The 20,593-nt window shown below is 44.9% G+C and overlaps 1 protein-coding gene across 6 annotated transcripts in view; it reads right to left on the reverse strand.

Moving 5' to 3' along the window:
- Positions 1-8,732, reverse strand: part of EBF1 (EBF transcription factor 1) — a 486,294-nt gene extending 477,562 nt beyond the window's left edge. For 4 of the 6 annotated variants that reach the window (XM_029583772.1, XM_029583769.1, XM_029583770.1 and 1 more), the window contains exons 1-4: positions 7,774-8,732; positions 6,220-6,376; positions 5,685-5,748; positions 5,179-5,234 (exon numbers count right to left, since the gene is read on the reverse strand). In XM_029583772.1, the coding sequence (XP_029439632.1) occupies positions 5,179-5,234; positions 5,685-5,748; positions 6,220-6,376; positions 7,774-7,907 (411 nt within the window). In that variant the 5' untranslated portion in view covers positions 7,908-8,732. The remainder of the gene's footprint in view (positions 1-5,178; positions 5,235-5,684; positions 5,749-6,219; positions 6,377-7,773) is intronic. The other 2 variants (XM_029583771.1, XM_029583768.1) reach the window with 1 other exon arrangement.
- Positions 8,733-20,593: the final 11,861 nt, after the last annotated feature.

The following is a 20,593-nucleotide window of genomic DNA, read 5'->3' on the forward strand; positions in this document are numbered from 1 at the left end:
CTCTTGTGCTATAACTGAACTTCATGAAAAGGCTTGATTAACTGACCTACAATGAAGAAACAGCAAGAGCAAGGGGCATAAAATCATTTCAATTCTACTTGAGTTCAAAATCACAGAGGGGCAAGCTCGCACCCAGCCAAAACAAGAGAAACTGACCGGATAATGAACTGTCATTTTCCCAATTAAAATGATGAAAAAATACCTAAAAAAAAAAAAAAAAAATCCAAACCGATGCTTCTCAAGCTACTAAACTGCGCTAATAAATGTAACTGGCCATTTATTATTTACTAAAGAATATTTACAATATGTGAGAAAATTCTTGAAGTCCAGTTCAAACCTTCCAGCTGACTGACTGCTTTTAGGAAGGGGGTTGAGGGGGAATGAGGGGGTGAAGAGACTTTATGAACCAAAGGAAAAAGCCTGATCAACTAGTCCATTCGCATGTGTAACCCATGCCAAACAAAACGATTAAAATCATTCCCTTGGGCCCCTATTCAAAGGATCATTTAGTTTACTTGGAAAAAAAAAAATCCCAGGTTCCTCACAATTATTCACTTTTTCCCCCAATTATCTAACACTCACCAAGCAGAACTGTGTTTGAACCTCACAGATGTCTAAGCAGGATTCCCTAGACCTCCCCCTTCCCCCACCCCTAACTACTGTGTGATCTGCCCGCACATCCCAAATGATCCCTGGTTCTCACTTTCGCTCCCTCCTGTTTTCCCCCATCCTGATGCAGGAGGAGACGCGAAGCAGTGCTTCATACTTCTGTCCCCGCCAAAAAATAAACCCTGATTTTTTACAAAGAAAATAATGAGTCTTTTTGCACTAATTTTCACGTTTTTTGTTGGCATAATAAAAATACTCCTGGGCGGGGGTGCAGAATAAACTGAAAGCAAATCGCCTAACCTATTCTGCAATATATATCTTGGCTGCATTAGAAAACATAAAGGTGCTTAATTCTAATCAGATTGGCCAATTTGAGCCTTGGGGCACCTGTAATCCTGCCAGCACAACCACAGATTTACTGCTGAATAGGGTCCACAGTGAGTTTGGCCTGTTGAGTGGCATTAACCACTAACTGACAAGATCAGGGCAAGATGTAAGGAGCATGCAGCACAATCACCGTGCAGCCAATTTCAGACTGGTGCATCACGGTGAAAGGGAGAGATTCAGGATCCTGCCACATCTACGTGCGATGAGCACACAATGAGTGCAGGCTTTTGTTGTTTTCCAAGACGGATTAGCAAGGGCCTGAAGAAATGACATCACGCTTACATCATCCCGCGGCTAGCGGGGCACAAAACCCCACAGGACCATGGCTTGTGCGTGCTTCAGATGTTATAAGAAGCGGGTGCATAATATCTCTCATCAACCCCATTACAATAATAATGGGAGAGGAGAATTTAAGAACAGAACAGAACAGAAAAAAAAAAAATGTTGCATATCAACAAACACTAATTTGCCAAATGTGCACCACACGGACCCAATTTTGTCAACTGCTGCAAAGAGTTATGAAATAGCACATTAAACTGTCCAGTGCACAGAGCGGGATATTATGTTAATCAAAAGCCAATACTATCTCATTCATATATTCAGTGTGTGTGTGTGAGTGTGTGTGTGTGTCTATACACACAGTGTATAAATCAGCTTATTCACAGGAGTTTCATAAAATGCATCTTTCCTAATACATTCATTTTTAAGGCTGTTCAAACATTCACATGGAAACAGCTCTAGCGTAAATATCGCAGAACAAATGGCTGTATGTTATACAGGAGGGAGCAGTTGGACTGCCAGACTGAGAATGCACTAGGCCATCTGGCTGAGGCAGGCTCTCCAAAATCCTCAGCTTTGTTTTCACCCCCAGACTCCAAACACCACATTTTCCACTGTGATGCTTTGCTGTTTTGCATTTTCCCCAATCACGGGCCCTGATCATGCATGCAAATTCCAAAGTTCTTCATTCCGAAAATATGAACATCATCTGCATCTGACAGATTATTCAGGGGTAGAGGGAAGCGGCTAAAATCCAGCTCAGACTTCATTTACCCAGCCATTTCTACATTCAGTCCTAGGAAAAGTCTATCAGCCTACTGGATCCTGGTTCAGTGAGAAAGTAAATGCAAGAAGAGGCTTGCATTAAAGCACTTGCTAGCAAAAATTTTGATAACACGGCAATGCAAAAATATATATTAATGCTCTCAGATATTGCAAATTGACACTGAACACACACATATGTGTATAAACCTATGCTACTATTACTACTGTTATTTGTATAGAGTTACAAGGCATATAGAGCGTTGCAGAAATGCATAAAAGAAAGTCCATGATTGTTTGCGTGAATACATATGAGGCTCTGATCATGCACGAGATTTAGATGGGTTTTAGGAAACTACGTTTGCTTTCTGAAACTGTACTTTTTTCTAAATATTCCTTGCATTAATCAGCTATTTTTGTGAGGCCTGTTCTGCACTAGAATATGATCCCTCAGCTGGCACATTATACTTAACTTTCATTAAAAATTGAAGAAATTTCAGACACTTTACAATATTTAATTACATTTTGAGGGTTTAGGAGTTATTTGAGACCCCACTATATATCACTTGCTATGGATGAAACATAAATTATAAATTCACATTTGCCTAAGTTTATGGATCACATCCCCCCACTTCACTTCCTAATGCATATCTTATTAGCAAGAAGAAAACATGCCACACTTCCAAAACAGATGGATTTACAGTTACATCAATAAGCAAAAAGGTTTCAGTAAAAATTCTACAAGACTATGGAAGGGTTTGTTATGAAAATAATAACACTGCATGTGCAGGCAACTTTTCAAGCATTAACTGGTGGAAAGAAAAGCTACAATTACTGTTATACATACTAACACAAGCAAATTTCAGAAATCCTTAATTTCAGTCTCTTCTGGCTTTTCCACTCTTTACATAAATCAGTGTTTTATATAAACCTTTTGTTTGTTTGTTTTTCAAACTATGAGTTTAATTTAGACACACAGCCAAAATAAATGTTTTCCACCATAACTGAAGTTTGATTATACAGAGTCTGTCACAAATCTTAAAAATGTTATATATCTGCCAGGTTCTTTCAAAGGAACCTCTGGCAGTTTGATAATAATGAGAGATCAAGAGGTCAAACAGTGCCCTAGGATGGGATGTCCTAAAAGAATACGGCAGGCCACCCTTAAAACACGGTTTATAATCGACTCTATTAATTTTAATAGGATGGATTATTTTCCAGCCCAGGGAGTGAAGAGGGTGAAACTGGTCGTGATATAGTTTTAATGAAATAAAAAACCCTTAATGAGAAGAAAAAAAATTCAATTTTGAACAGCACCTTTCGCTCTGTCAGCCTCAAGAAAGCCAGCTAGCCGTCTGCTTAGAAAGGTGTCTCTTTCTACATGCAGTAACCTACATAAGCAAGCTCAGGAGTCACACTGCATGAAATAAAGTCTGAATGATAGCCTGTTTAGGATTCAAGGAGTTGTATTGTATTTTTTTTTTTTAAAGGTTTCACTGTTATTTGAAGTCTCAGGGACTCTGGACTGATTTGGGGGTCAAAAATAGTCCCCTTGCCTTAAAACCTTTTGATATTTGTTTATTTATTTATGATAATAAAGTGAATAAGTAATGTCTTTTTAGCAATGAATTCCTCCTATTCCAGGACTGGTTTCAACAGCAGTATAATATGTTCAGACTACCAGATCAGGGTCAGATCTTTTTACCAAAAAAAAAAAAAAAACCCCAACTATTCACAAAAACTTTTGTTCGGGTAATCGAAAAAAAGAAATAGACTGAACCAGAATCGCAAGTCAGCATGCCAGCCCAAGCTGTAATGCTGAAATACCGTTGATGCATAATTGTGCCAAATTTGTTTACATAAATATCTGACAAGGGCAACTCAAAAAAGATCATATGGAGCACTAGAACAAAATTGTATAACGCTCTTCAATTTACATCGCCAGCCTTTCTGGAAAAAAAAAAAAAAAGCACCATACTTTTCGCGCAAAGTAACGCCAGGAAAGCAAGACAGCGGAAAAGCAATAACTAGCTCTCGGTGCTAGGTGGAAATGCAATATACCAGAACACGCACCGTCCTGCGGGAAACTACCTTGCTCATCCGTAATAATGAAATTCTCTGCCGTGGGGGCCGCGCAGGGAAAAGAAAACCCTGTAATAATGCCCAATGCTCGAAGCATAAATCGCTGTATTCAGAAAGGGGGAATAAATCAGTCCAACGCCGGGATTCTGTCTCTCCACACAACCCCCTCGCACCGAATTTGCAAAAAAGAGCTGACCCAGGGCCTTCGGGCAAGGCAGATGAAGCCGGCGCTCCCACCCCGGGGGTGGGAGGCTCCTCTCCTCCCAGCACAACGGAGCTGCTCGCCCGATTTCGGAAAATACAAGCGGGTCGCAAGGGAAAACAGAAAAGCCTCATAAAAATTCAGTCCCGGCTTACTGAATCGGGCCCAAGATTTGAATTCTAGCCTCAGCTGCAGTAGGCATTGGCTTTTTATTATTATTATTATTATTATTATTATTAGATTGCATTGTGAAATGCGTTTTGAAAGCCTTTGGATATTTGTGGTTCTCCGTTGTCCAATCTCTGTTAAAGGCATTCGGGGACCTTCTAATTAAAGGACATCGGACGGGCTTTCAGTTTTATTTTGTTCGGTTGTTTTTTGCATATCTTTGTGGGTTGGTCGGAGGGGGGGAGATAAAGAGCCGTGGGCCACAACTGCAGAAATTTGGGAAGTAGAAACTAGTTCCGATTTCTCTCCACCTGCGAAAAGTGGGATTTTTCTGCACGGCCTGGGGACTCTAGAAGTGAAGGTTTTTTCTAGAATTATGTCCCCGACAGCAGTCACTTTCTTCCCGGCTCAGGGCAAGGACAGGAAAAAGCAGATAAAGCAAGAGCTTGAATTATCAGAAACTAAATATTTCTTTTCTTTTTTCTTTTAAATCAGCGGCTTAGTAAATAGAAGAGAAAAAGCAATTCAGAAAAATGAGTTATCAACAAGTCCAAGGGTCCCTCCAACCCCTTCTCCAAACCGGGGTAAGGAGTCTTTGCCTACCCCCGACCTCCAGAGGTTTCGGTGCCACCTGCAGGAGCCGCCGCCCCTCCCCAGCTCCCCTGGCCACTCCGGTGCCCGAAACTTACCTGTTTTGTCATGGAGTCGATGAGGCGAACGTAGAAATCCTGCTCTGTTCTTATCCCTGGAGAGACAAAAGGGGGGAGTAGGAAAAATTAAAAAGCAAGTCCTCTCCCTTCCAAGGTCCTCAGGGCAGCTTCTGGGATTCCTCCCGAGAGGGGCTCCGGACCCTGATTTAGAAATTAGTCTAATTGCACAGCCAAGACCGATGGGCCCGTTAAAGGGCAAATGCGCCCGGACAGCTCCGGCCCAAAGTTTGCAAACTAGGGCGCGCTCTCCGGCCTCTCTATAACCCCCCCACGACCCGGGAGGCAGCAGGGACCGACAGCTGCAGCTGAAAGGAAAGGCCAGCGGGCGGCATCGGGTGGGCCCCTGCCCGGTACTGTCCCGGCCCACCCGGTACTGTCCCGCTCATGCCACCGGCCCGAGCAGCGGCTGTTACTGCTGATCCGCCTGCCTCCTGGCGCCAGAACCCCTCCGGCTCCCCACGTCCCTCCCGTCCCCGGGCTCTCACCGTTGCTGTAGAGAAGCTGCAGTCGGTAGTGGATCCCGTTATTCGTCTTTTCGCTGTTGGATTCCTGAATTTGACGAGAAAAGAAAAAAAAAAATAAAGAAGAAGAAGAAAGGCCGAGTATTAAAAAGGGGAGGAAAAGCCCGGAGGGAGAGGAATGGGAAGAAACGGGGTGAAAGGGGCAAGCGAGCAGCAGCGCTGAGGGAAGCCGGACCAATCGTTTCTGACAAAAATGCCACAACAACAAACAAACAAAAAGTAGACTGCTTACAAAATTAAAAGTTAGGAAACAAGGGCCAAATGTTATTGTCTAAGAAGCAAAGGGGATGTTAAAATTAGGACGGATATGTAAAGGTTTCAGTGTAAAACCTAAAGTGTAAGCCAATCTTTGAATGTTCATTTCATTCATATCTGGTTCACTTGAAAGCCAAATGTGTGGTGGGAGCGGATCTCTGAGAGGACGAGAAAAGTTTGCTGAGTTGGTGAGTCCTCGGGTCCCTCCTGCACCCGGGGGCCGAGCCGGGCGCTCCCCACTTACTTTTTCCTTCTCCACGAAGCCCACGAAGGCGGTGCGCTCGATCTCCACGGGCTGCCCCTGCCTGTCGTACAGCGCCAGCACGAAGTGGAAGAAGTTGGATTTCCGCAGGTTGGAGGGCGGCTGCTTCTCAAAGTGAGCCCGGGCCAGGACCACCCCACTGTGGGCAAAGAGTCCGGATTAGAACCGGGAGCCTCATTCTCCCTCCGCCACCCCCGATGGCCGCTGTCACTTCAGCGGTCTGCTTATCTCTCTCTTCCCACCAACCTTTCTATCCCCCCACCCCGTCTGTCCCTCCACGTTCCCCCCCATCCATCCCCCCTAACACGTGCAGGTTCCACAGACCCTCTAGGATGGGAAACGCTTCTCTTTAATTCACAATCTGACAGGTATGGGAAAAGATTGCCCCAACCTACTAGCAAGCATTTCTTGTATTGTACAGCATCGGATCAAATCCTTTTCTATCCAGGGGAAGCCCTCTCGTTGATAAGTAAAGGATGGTGAATTTAGGGGAGTGGTGGCATTTTGGTATGAATCATTAGGTTTGAAGTGGCCAATGAACCTAGTAAATAAGGATTTTAATCATCTCTTCCGATGCACTTTGCCGCAGCCCAAATGCGCTCCAGTCCTAAATAATTACAATTTACAAAGCGGACTGTCAGAGCTAGAGCCACAAGAGGTGAAAGTCAGAGCAGATCTGCTCGTGGATTCCAGGTCATATTCTCCTTTAAAATACAAATTGTCCGGGTATTCCCCAATTGTTACAGTGTAGCTTACAAAGCAGCTTTATCTGTCACAATCGCATGGTTTCGGTGTCCCGGGAAAATGAAGGATCCTTGCATATAAAATGCATAACGAATAAAGTTTGAAAATACATGGGTGCGGACAAATAACTACATAAATGTGCATAAACAAATATCCATGTGTTTGGGGTACCGCACACTCTATTTACTGAGGCCTATTCTCTTCAAAAGAGTTAAAAAAAAAAAAAAAAAAAAAAAAGTAAGCTTAGCCAAACTCGGAGTGTGCTGCGAGGTAATGGGGCTCGGAAAGGTGGCATTTGACATTTTTCAGAATTGTTCTGTCACCCAGGACCGTTCACTTTCTGCACGTGCTTTGGGTTTCTAACTCCTGAATGACAGGGCTGGCTACTTTTCTTTCAGCGATCACCTACAATCTACTAGAAACAGGAGCCGATTTGGGAAACGTCCTTATCTTTTCTTTTTTTTTAATGTAGAAGTTACACCACACTAAGGGGGTGGGAGCCTTAAAGTTAGAGGAGGAGGGAAGCATCACCCCGAGAAACAGGTAGAAGCCTGCAGGAGGATGCTGAAGCGAACTCGCTCTCTCTTTTTTTTTCCGTCCCATCTCAGGCTGTGCCTCTCCCCCTCCCCTTCTGCTCTCCTCGGTTTCCCGGGACTCGATCTAAAACAGCGGGATCTTTCATTTCAACAAAATAAAAAATGCAAAAAAAAAAAATAATAATAATAATAAAAAGAAACCCTGCTGGATCGGAAAGCGCGCAGGGGGGCGCGATGAAGGGAGCGCCCTTCCTACCTCTGAGCGGCCGTGTTTGCATCCAGGACGCCGGCTCCTTGCATCCACGTCCGGACGGCGTTCAGCCCCGTGCCCAGCGGCTCTTCCTTCATGCTGCTCCCACTCCTTTGAATACTTTCCTGAATCCCAAACATGAAAACAACCTTTTCTCTCTCTCTCTCTCGCTTCCTTCTCTCGTCTTTGATTTTCTTGCCCCAAAACACACACAAAGATCACTTCCTCTTTTTTTTTTCTGTTTTCTTATAGCAAATGCAAACAAAACAAACACCAGGCGCCCAAAAGAGAATTTTTTTTTGTTTTGTTTTGTTTTTCTTTTACACCCAAAGAAGGCTGGCGATGACCGAATCAGGCAAATCCAAGGCAGCAGGAGACAACAAAAGCAGGAGAGACAGGAGAGGAGATGACTTGGAGCAGGAGGGCTGAGGTCCCTTTTGTATTAAAACGATGCCCCTTCGACTGAAGACGAAATACAACATTCAAACAAAAAAAAAAGATAAAGAAGAGAAGAGAGGATTTCCTCTTACAGCAGTTTAGGAAACAATAGGATGAGCTAGAGCTGCAGGCTTTGCCACCTCAGTGTAATTTTTCCTGTGACATGAGGCAAGTTTGTTTTTTTATTCTTTTTTTTTCCCTTCCTTTCTTTTTTTCGCTTTGTTGTTCCACTCAAAAAAACAAAAAAAAAAAGAAAATGTTTTTCTCTCTCCCTTCTCGGAAGGTGCGAACGAAGGGGGGACCGACCAGAGAGAAAGCTGGAGGGCGGCTGGAGCCGGAAACCGTCCGGGCTGCTCTGCTTCCTCCCCTTCTGCTTGCGCTACGCCTCGCGCTGCCGCCTCTTCCCTGTGGGATCCGGCGCGACTCTTCCCCAGGAGCTAAACACGCTGCCCACGAGCCCCGGCGCGAGGAGGCAGGGGGCGGGGAGGCGGCTGCCCGCCACGCCCCCTTCGTTTGCATACCGCCCGCCCTCCGCCCAGCTGTGGCCAACCCGAAACAAAGAGCCCCCCCCCCCCCCCTGTCCAGGGGCTCCGCCTTCCCCCTCATCCCCTCCCCTTCCCACGGAGGGCTGAGAAAGTTGCATTTCTGCGCCTCCGGGCTTCTCCGGTGCGCAGGAAGTGCGTGAGGTGGACTCGGGGTGGGGAGAGTGAGGGGAGGGGGAGTTCGCCTTTTTTCGTACCATTGGTTCCCTTTCTGCGCGTCAAAGGTTGCATTGACGGACCTCCCGCTCGCCCGAGCAGGTCCAGTGGAGTCAGATCATGGAAATCATTTCTTATAATCTGAGACGAGGATCAGCCTCACCGCGGAGCTTTAACAGCAGCAGCAGCCGCAGCTTCCCCACTTTTATTGCATTTCTCAAAGTTAGCCTCTCTCCTGATTCGCAAACAGAGACGCCTGTGTCTTGGCCAGTGTGGAAATTACTTCAGAGGGGCTGAGTAAAGGCGATGTATGACAGGAGGCATGGATGATGGACAGCTGAGTAGGGGGAGATGGGTGGTGGAGCATCGAACACAAAGCGAGATTTACCTCGTGGAGCAAAGATGGCAAGATGCCCTTGCTAAGGCATTGCAGGCTGCTGGAGAGAGATGGATGGATGGATAGGGAAAAGGATGGCCAGCCCAAAGAACGAATAGGAGTATATGTTAAGAGAGTCTAGAAGTGATGGATAACAATGAAATGGTGAGGGGAACCAGCTTCACCGGAATGCGATCTTTTTATCAAAATTTAGTTCATTTGTATGCCAAACCTAAGAGAAAGCGCTTCTTAACTCTTGTGAGGGTAGGGAAATCTTAAAATATTTACAAGTGGGTCAAGACAAATATGCCTAAAGCAAGCTTAATCAACAACAAAGAGCAGTATGTGAAATGATGGATTTTAGGGGGCATGCTTTCCGAAGGGATTAGGAAGTTAGCACATCCTCCCTTTACAACCAGTTCCCTGGCATTGGTTGACTTTTTTGTTGACGTTTTAGAGGATTCTCTTTCATTGCCTTTTACTACAAATTTTCTATGATTTAGCATGCCTCAAGGTTTTCGTCTATTGCTGTTATGGTCTGCCATGTTTTCCATAATGCTGTGCTTCAGCGTACTCGTGAAATCAAATGAGCATGACATACAAGATGGTTGTCATAATGAAATCATCCCTTAACAATGGGATTGGAGCCATCCTAAAGAAACAGGCTGAAGAGTAGGATTCCAACTGGATCCTAATCTGTCAATGACCCCTCACGTCCCCAAAGTAGTTAGAGCTTACTTCATGCATCTCTGTCTCCAGCAACTTACCCAATTACTTTGAGCAGCATTACCTGCCCTTTGTCATTCACACTCTGATCAGTAGTAGCTTAGGACTACTGCAGCTCCCTCCTCTATAAGATCTCCAAAACAAAAACTCATACAAAGCACACCAGCCAGACTCATAGTAATCGCTGAATCTTCCGCCCACCTCCAGCTCATGCTTTACCATCTTCACCGACTTCCTATAGAAGCCAGGATAAAAATCAAAATCCTCTGTTTCACCCACAAATGCATGGTCAAACAGGCCCCAGAGTATCTCTCACCCCTCCTTACATCCCATGCCACCTCTCCTCTGACATCCACAACACAAACCTGCCATGAGAAAGAAGGCCTTCGGCTGTTCTGCTTCCAGACTCTGGAACATGGTACCACATCCCATCCAACTTGAACCAGGCTAACTTACTTTCAGAAAGAAAAGTGAAGGTGTGGCTATTTGAATAGGCCTTCTCCCAGCTTACTCAACCAATGCCTTAATCCTGCCATCAATGAATTTACCATGGAGGGCCACTAAAGCTCTAGACTCAGATACAGAAATGTTTTTCTGGGAGGACCCAAGATGGCAGATCGGACCGGACAAGAGTGAGATTGCTCCATTGGTCTGTTTTCTGAAGTTGTAGTAATGCCGCATATTGTGAGGAAGACGCGAACTAAGGAACGCGAAGCTCAGCCTGCTTCCTCTGCTTTTCCGCACCGAGGCTCAATGGTCGCCCACGTTGTCTGAGAAGCAAGTACCCCGGGAGTTGGCTTGCAGCAGGAGGAACGGGAGAAAGTCGGAACCACTCCCCTGCATGAGCCTCATACAACTGTGTCCCTGGAGGATTGAAGGCCTCCAGCGAACCCAGCGATGACGAGACAGACACGATTTTCTCAACAACCAGCCAAGAGGAGGAAGACTCTGGCGATTTAAAAGAGGAAGTGTGGGCCACCATGGAGGCCCTTTGAGGCCTTCAATACAGACAGCCGGAACGGAAGAAGCTGGGGCCATTATAGAAATTCAGGTGGGGACTTGCTATTTGATACTATAAAACTTAAGAAAGACCTGGTCAGACTTCAAATAATGTCCTTGGACTCAATATGGGATGCTATCCAAATGTTAAATGAGAATTTATTTTTACAACTCAACGCATTGGTTGCTATTATAAAACAAATGGATTCCCACATTAAAAATGTGGAGTAAAAAGTAGACGTAGGCAAAAAAGCTTGCATATTCCTGGAGGAGAAAATGAAAGATTCTCTTAAAATTCAAAAGAATATTATAGTGGAAAATCAGATATTGCTAAATAAAACAGAGCAATTAGAAAATCAGATAATACATCTGATATTTTTCCCCCTTAATTTTCCCAAGGATCCATTGGTATCACCAAGAGAATTGTGGAAAAAATATTTAATTCAGATTATGAAAATTCCTGAGACGGCATTGCCAACGATGTCAAGAGTTTATTACATCCCCTTATATGGGTAAAGGACTACAAGTTCTTACACCTGCATTTCCTGATTTGGATCTCACAAATATTTTTTTTTTTTGGAAACCACCCAATAAGATCAAGTGTCACCTTCAACAGTGATTGCCTCTTTCTTGTTAGAATCGGACAAGGACAGGATACTACGGATGTTTTTTCGACATCGAACTGAGCCCTTTCTAGGTTTAAGGATCAGTGTTTACCCAGACTTTGCAAGGTCCACCCAATTGAGGAGAAGATTATTCCTTCAACTGAGACCCCAAGTTGTACAACTTTGGGCTTTCTTTCTGTTGAAATTCCCATGTAAATGTATTGTTAAGTTTCAGGGTAGTTCTGCAACGGCTTTCTGAATTCCTGAAAGAGAAAAAGTCTAGTATATATACTTCTTCTCCTTTGGCTATCGAATGAGTACTTAAAGACCTCAGCTTTATTCGATCATAATATGCATTTTGTATAAGATCCTATTTTTTCCTTACTGTAAAATTATGCCTAAAGTTGTGTTTGGAATCCTCCCCTGCTGAGGACTTTAGAAGCAATATTCTGTGATTTTTTTTATTTTTTTTTTATAAATAGCATTGGTATTTTCTATTGTAATTATTTCTTTTGGCTTGCTTGCAAATCAAGTTGCTTGCTTGAAATGTAATGAGAAAAAATTCAAAATTAAAAAAAAAAAGTATTTCTGGGCCACTTGTAGACACTGCAGTTGGCGTGCATTGTTACTTAACGATGTGACAATACCTTCACCACGCGGTGGGAGGTCAATAGTACTATTGTTCTTTGGTCTGTTTCTGTTCTGTCCTATACTGTATATTAAGTTATATTCATTCTGGTATGGTCTGACAGAGTTTGACCTACACCTTGTACTGCGTAAAATGAAAATAATTCTGTACTGGTGCTTATGTGCAAGTCTTTGCTCCAAGATGGACTTGTTAAGCTGTTCTAATTTATTGTCATCCACCCTGAGTCCGGTCCAGATAAAAGTGGAATATCAAATGTTTGGAAATTAATAAGTAAATAAATAAATACATTTTCCATCCCAACCAACAATAGGAAGGTTGTTTCTATTATTTTAAGCTACAAGAATAAAGAAAGAAGCACTTGGAGCTTTAAAATACCTTTGTAAGGCCCATGGCTTCCCTATAAGTGATTATAAGGCTTTTATTTGCCATTTGAGTGTAGGACAGATTGACTCATCTTTACTTCACCATTTCAGCCTTCTGGACTCCAGTGGTTCAGAACATGCTTTATCATTCAGTTACAGGCAGCCTCACAAACACCTACAGTGGTCGTACCTAACTCCAAAAGTAAAGCCCAACACTGTTTATGATTCGTAGTATTTGTACCTCTATCTAAGGCCCACCTAGTAGCTTGAGGCGAGGTTTAGGTAGTAGTGGAAGGGTTAGGGGCCACTTTGACATTCAGAGTGAGACACATGAACAGAACAGTACACTCGTGTGAAGATTTGATGACCTTCTGAGTGAGGAAACTCACCCAAAGATGAGATTTGTACAATGTTCTCTCAACCTAGCTTGATGGACTCTCTACCTGGGTAACATCAAGCTAGATTGAGAGAACATTGTACAAATCTCATTTTTGTGTGAGTTTCCTCACTCCAAAGGACATCAAATTTTCACACAAGTGTACTGTTCTGTTCATGTGTCTCACTCTGAATGTCAAAGTGGCCCCTAACCCCTACACTACTACCTAAACCTCACCTCAAGGTACTAGGTGGGCCTCATATAAGAGGTATAAATACCTATGTACTATAAGGGCCTTATAGCCAAGTCTCTCAGTCTCTCCCTCTCCCCTCTTAATGAAAAAGGTGTAGTTAAAACTGTGCAATATGGCTTCGCAAATTGTGAAGCCAATCTCCTCCCCTTTTTCTAATTTGCATCGCACCATGCATTATGGCGTTTTCGCATGCGTTAAAGGCGGGTTTTGCATGCAAAAACACCATAAAGCACTTTGATAAATGACCCCCTAAGAGCTGCGAACACTACCTCTGCCCCATGCCCCCAGCCCTGTTGGTTAAGGGAAGCAGAGTCCTGGCCCGGGAACACAATCAAGGTGCTCTGCGTAGCAGTGCACAGCACTTGCCACCACATCCCCAGGCTAGCCAACGCACTTTGCCATTGTATTACTTCTGACTCATACATTCTGCTACATCTGAGAGAGAAAGTCACTCTGGCTCGTAAATTTTATGCCTGAGCCGGATGACAATTTCTATAGGGAGAAGAAGCAATGTTATTATGGGTATTATTGCCCAGTTTCAAGGAATTAGAGTGACTTTTCCCAAGGCCACACAGACAGTCAGTGGGAAAAGTACGATTGGAATTCATGAGTCCGGGACTTTTCTTACACACCATTTCCTTAAATAACTTCTCTTCAAAACCCTTTGCAAAATCGTTTCGAAAGATACTTTTAAGTGAAATATGTGTGAAATAAATCATTATGTTACCCCAAATTGCCCATAGCAAGCTTAAATCACATATATTAGACAGAGAAAGGATGGCATGATGGATTCTGAAGGTGATGAAAGAATGGAGGAGCGAGTGGTGAAAGGAGACAGAGAGGTATGATTTCTATGTAGGGCTAAAAATATACAAGCACTGTTCAGAAGATATGCAGCAGGTGATATATTTTTACTAGTCTAACCAAGTGCCAGTGAAGAATTTCCTAGTGACATGAGGGAAGAGTATAGCTCTCAGACTATAATCAGGGGCTGGCCCAGTGACTCAGGGCCATGCACGAAGATGCAGAGGCTCTGGGGTTTGATTGCTGGGTCACGTCTTCCATTTCCCTGGGATGGCCAGGGCTGGGGAGGGGGCCTCAGCCATCACTCACTGGTGACATCTATTGTCTGCACTCAGTATGCATTCGTACAGGGTTCCAGAGGAAATCGGGGGTCTTTGGGCTCTGGTCAAGGACCATCACTACAATGAGTGGGCTCAGCGGGGAGTTCATCACACAGGGGGAAAGTCCTTAGGTAGTGGTGAATAAAGGATGACGACACAGTAGCCCAATAAAGGGTGGTGTTGACTGAGCTGGAAGCACCCCTCCAAAAAAACAAACCAACAAAAAAAAACAAAACAGGAGGAAACTGCCAAATCAATAAAGAAAAATACTATAAATCTAGTCACAAACATATTGGGGCTGATAACTAGCGCTCCACGGCTGAATAACGTTAGCCCGCTATAGCTATCTGGCTAACTTAACAGGGATATTCAGTGACGCAGCTGCCGCCACTGAATAGTCCCAGCTGTCTTAAAGTTGCTGGATAAGTATATCCAGCCAACTTTAGGACAGCCTTATAGTGCAACCAGAGTTAGCCGCAGATTTTAAGTGGCCAATTCCGAATATTGGAGTTAGCTGCCTCCCAACTCGCCCTTGGAATGCCCCGATTTATGCGGTTAGAATTTAGCCGCATACAGCTTTGAATATAGCTTTTTTTTTCCAATCATCTCTATTATGTTTTAAAACAAAATTACAAACATAAATCTAAATCTCCATTTTACATAGGCAATCTTAATAGGAAAATATACATATATACTTTCACTTATAACTACCCTTAGATAAGGAATTCACCTCAAATTTTTCTATTAAGAAACAAAATAATGTCAGGGGCTTAATATTAATCCAATACATAACAAATAATACCATTTAAGAAGGGATATCATTCTAAATCATTCTTTTGCGCTGTTACTGATGGTAACTCCTGGTTTCTATTGGGCTCGCTTTATCTTTTAGAAAACAATCTAAATGATGTGGCTCAGTAAATATAAATTTTTTACTCTGGTAATTTATAAAACACTTCGAAGGATATTTTAAATAAAAAGTAGCACTAATTTCCAGAGTCTTACTTTTGAGCTCCAGAAACTTTCTCCTACGAACCTGGGTGGTTCTAGAGACGTCTGGAAAAATAAACACCTTTTGGCCACAAAATTTAAGATCTTTATTCCTAAAGAACCTTTCTAATAACACATCTTTCTCTCTCTCTCTAAAGCAAATGACACAAAGAGCGTTGATCTTTTATTTATAAAGTCTGTACTTTCTTCTAAGAAAGTAGAAATACCTACAGAATTTTCTTCAACCATACTGGTATCCTTATTAGGTCTTGAGATAAAGTAATATATCTTAGAAATAGATGGTATATCCTTTTCATCATACAACAAAATCTCTTTCAAGTATTTCACTAACATTTCTTTGGGTGACAACAACCTAGTAACAGGAAAATTAACCAGTCTCAAATTTTTGATTGTAACTAAGTTTTCCACATTTTCTAATTTGAAATGTTGAGATTACTTACCTGATAATCTCCTTTTCCTTAGTGTAGACAGATGGACTCAGAACGAATGGGATAGTATCCGTGTGCTAGCAGTTGGAGACGGATCTGACGTCAGCACGGGGGTATATATATCCCCACAGGAAGCGTAGCAACTCAGTAGTCTTCCTTGCAAAAGCTGTTATGGAAATGTGTACTGACGCTCAGTGAAAAGTGAAAACAGGATTCCCCTGACCGATTGATAGTAGCTGGAGACCGCCAGCATTCCCAACCGGAAGGCGTTGACACCAAGTAGAGTGTACGCCCTTATGGAACAGAAGACATGGCTTACCTTGAATCGGTGAAACCCATGTACACAGGCAGCTGGGCGGGATGCTGAGTCCATCTGTCTACACTAAGGAAAAGGAGATTATCAGGTAAGTAATCTCAACATTTCCTGGCGTGTAGCCAGATGGACTCAGAACAAATGGGATGTACAAAAGCTTTACTCCCAGCCTGGGCGGGAGGCTGCCTGAGGACCATGAAGTACCGCCCTCGCAAATGCGGAGTCCTCCCGGGCCTGGACATCCAGACGGTAGAACCTGGAGAAGGTATGGAGGGAGGACCATGTCGCCGCTTTTCAGATTTCTGCCGGCGACAGCATCCGGGATTCAGCCCAGGATGTCGCTTGTGCTCTGGTAGAATGAGCCTTGACTTGTAGAGGCGGAGACTTCCCGGCTTCTACGTAAGCTGCTCTGATAACGTCTTTAATCCAGCGGGCGATGGTAGGCCGCTTCACCTTGCTTCTTCCCGCTGTGCAGGACGAACAGATGGTCCGTCTTTCGTAGTTGTTGAGTCACTTCCAAATATCTGGGCAGCATTCTGCCAATGTCGAGATGGCATAATAAACGCCCTTCTTATTTCTTCAAACCCGCCGTGGTAGGCAAGGATATGGTTTGGTTAAGATGAAACTGTGAAACCACTTTCGGTAGAAAGGAGGGGACCGTCCGGAGATGGATAGCCTCCGGAGTGATTCTGAGAAATGGATCACGGCAGGAAAGTGCTTGTAGCTCTGAAATGCGGCGGGCTGAACATACAGCCAACAAGAACACCATCTTCAAGGTTAGAGAACGGAGAGACAGGCCCCGAAGGGGTCGGAAGGTGGATCCCGCGAGGAAATCCAGAACAAGGTTGAGGTTCCACAAAGGCACCAGCCACTTCAGTGGCGGACGAATATGCTTGACTCCTTGCAGGAAGAGAGAAACATCTGGGTGCTTGGCGATGGTCTTGCCATCATTAAACTGGAATGGTAGTGCGCTTGACCACAGCGCTAATCAAGGCGTCCACCTGAGGGCACGCCAGCAGGTCCTGGATAGCCGGTGCCAATGGGTACATGCTCTTCAGAGCCTGACCCCCTTTGAAGGCAGCCGCTGGTGCCGCCCATTCCAAATCAATCAGTTGTTGTGCCGCTTGTAAGAATGGGAAATGGCGGGCTGTAGGACGCAGACCTTCCAGCAGGGGGTTCTGCGCAGAGGGCACCGAAGCGCTGGGACCTGTAATATCCAATTCTGCCAGACACTGAGACACCAGGTCGGAGAGATCCTCTTTAGGGAAGAACCGCCTCATGGTTCTATATGGCTCAGTCCCTGGAGGAAGGTCCCCCTCGTCTGAGAGTTCGGACTCGTCCTGCGAGACCTCCTGGTCGGACTGATCCGGACTGTCCATCGTTGGGAAGTCCTGCTCGCGATAAGGTCGTGAGGATCCAGGAACCGGATCCGCAGGAGCCGCCACCGGCACAGCTACCGCAGGGACCACAGGAACAGCAGAAACCATAGGGCCTGGATGGGAAGCCGTTTGCATCTGTACGAAGGCATGAATCCCCTTAAAGAGATCCACCCAGGAAATTGAAGCAGTCTCTAATCGCCGGGGTACAAGCTCCCCCGGGATTCCAGATTGGTCGAGACTGCCCCCTAACTCTGGGGTAGCCCCTGGGGAACTGTCCACAAATCGTGGCTGAGACCGGTCCTGGCCCGAAGGTTGCACGGTCCCCTCACATTGGGCACACAGAGAATCTTGGTCATCACTGCGCGTGGCCCGAAGTTGGCATGCAGAGCAGAGGCCAAGGGCTGCAATGCCTGAAGCAGGCGGCGCCGTCGCTGAAGAATCTGCAGTGTTCTGATCCATTGAACAATATGCGCTCAATACCACAGGCGCTCAATAATAATATGCGGCAGCAATAGGCGCTTACTACAACAGGCGCTCAATAATAATATGCGGCAGCAATAGGCGCTTAATACAGCAGGCGCCCAGCAACAATATGCGGCAGCAATAGGTGCTAAATACAACCGGCGGTCAACGTGTGCACAGCAATAGGCGGCCAAGAAACCAGCTCAATGGCATGCAATAGGCACTCAGCAATATGCAGGCAGCAATATATACGCAATGGCCCCCAATAGGCTTTCAGCAAGAAGCAGTCAGCAATATATGCTCAATGTATATTCAATAGGCTTTCAGCAATAAGCGGTCAGCAATATATGCTCAATTTGCATTCAATAGGCTTTCAGCAATAAGCGGTCAGCAATATGCGCTCAATTTGCATTCAATAGGCATTCAGCAATAAGCGGTCATCAATATATATATGCTCAATTTGCATTCAATAGGCTTTCAGCAATAAGCGGTCATAAATATGCGCCCAATTTGCATTCAATAGGCTTTCAGCAATAAGCGGTCAGCAATATATGCTCAATTTGCCTTCAATAGGCTTACAGCAATAAGCGGTCAGCAATATACGCTCAATTTGCATGCAATAGGCTTCCAGCAAGAAGCGGGCATCAATATATATATGCTCAATTTGCATTCAATAGGCTTTCATCAAGAAGCGGTCAGCAAGATACGCTCAATGTGCATTCAATAAGCTTTCAGCAATAAGCGGTCAGCAATATACGGTCAGTGGCATTCAATAGGCGCTCAGCAATTCACCGAAACAAAGCCAAGGAGGAAGAAAGCCGCGCCTATTACGGGCGCGGAGTACCTGAGCAAGGCCCCACAATGGCGTCCTCCACGGCGTGCCACGCCGCCGATCCTCTGCGCTTCGGAGACCCGTAGGAAGAGATGTACTCCTTACCAGCTTCGGCGCTTCCCGGCTGGAACACAGGCGGTCTCCGGCTGCGGGGGAAGGGATCACTTCACCACCGCAATTGAGGATATGCACCCGCTACCTCATCCACGCCGGGACCGAGGGCCTCATATGCCTCACCCGGACTGCGTCCGGGGGCTGTGTTACTGCCGCGCTTCGGCAGGACCAAGGACTTTCACCGCCGGGGGAGCACGGCAATCACCCTGGGAGCTCGCTGGGGGAGGTACCCTTGGGTATCTACCGCAGGAGCGAGGGGCTCTAAGTCGAATAGACGGGAAAAAACAAAGTAGAACCTAAAATGAGAAGAAAAAGAGAAAAATTAAAGTAGTCTTGGAAAGCACGCTCAACTAGCATGCAGGCACTCCAAACTGCTTTGGAGACGGAAATTACTGAGTTGCTATGCTTCCTGTGGGGATATATATACCCCCGTGCTGACGTCAGATCCGTCTCCAACTGCTAGCACGCGGATACTATCCTATTCGTTCTGAGTCCATCTGGCTACACGCCAGGAAATGTAACGATTTTGTATCTCCAACAATCATACTTTCTAAATTCTGAGCCTTATTAACTTTTACAGACAGATCTTTCAATGCTGACTCCACTTCACTCACTCTTTTACCTTGATTTACTATAGATATTCTATTCACATTTACTAAGGCTGAAAGAGAAGAGTCAACCTGAGTTAGATTTGAGTCCAATTTTACCAATACATTCCACAGATCCCCTAGATTCACATTGGCTGGATCTACAGAACTTATCTGAGAGTCACCAATATTAACAATGATATTCTCCTCCCCTACTTCAGCGTAGGTGGCTGGTTCAGTCTCTGCCAATACATGTTGCGATTCAAGATCACTCACATTTGGCGAATCTGTTCTGGCCTGGAGTACCTCTTTCATTGCTCCTGGGGGCTGTGGACGTGTAAGTGCTGTGCCTGGACTTAGCGTTGCATCTGAAGTGCTACGCATGCTGTCCATTCTTGGCATTTCCTGCCGGTTTATGTGGGCGTCCATGGGTCCAGTTTTGGTTATAGTAGGCGATGAGGTGGTATATCTCGCTTTTCTCTTCTTTCCCATTCCAAAGATGTTATCCAACACTTTCTTAGAAGGGACTCTTATGCATCCAAACACGGTCAAAGCCGGTCTAAGCCGCGCACGGCTTAGGCAGCGCGCCGGCGTGCCTCGGACTTTAAAGATCCCGGGTCCTGGTGATGACGTCGAGCACTCTGGGTCAGCTGATCCCTCGCTTCTCACCTCCTTAGCGATTCTGATGTTATTCAGCTGGGTTTCCTTCTCACAGAGTCTCTACCAGGACGGCTCGATGTCCCTTCTCAGCCAAAGCCAGCCCACTGAATATAGCTTTTGAATATAGACATACCCAAGTCTTGTTAGAGTTATCAGGTGGCTCAATGCTATCAGGAGCAGTTGAACCAACCTGGTTTTACCCCATTGAATCTATGGACTTGTAGTCCTAATTGTCTTAAATCGTTTCTTCTTTAGTTCCCTCCAGAAAGAGGAACAAAGTTTGTTGCTCAGGACCTAATCCCACCACTAGGTGGCATCATGCAATAAATCAATAGTCTATAGATGCAGTGGGACCAAATCAGGACGGGGCTCAGCTTAGAGCCATATGGAAAACCTACTGTTTGCTGACTTTTAATTCTAAGTCTTGAAATCAG

The sequence above is a fragment of the Rhinatrema bivittatum genome, chromosome 18 (genome assembly GCF_901001135.1).
Source record: "Rhinatrema bivittatum chromosome 18, aRhiBiv1.1, whole genome shotgun sequence".
Classification (NCBI taxonomy): Eukaryota; Metazoa; Chordata; class Amphibia; order Gymnophiona; family Rhinatrematidae; genus Rhinatrema; species Rhinatrema bivittatum.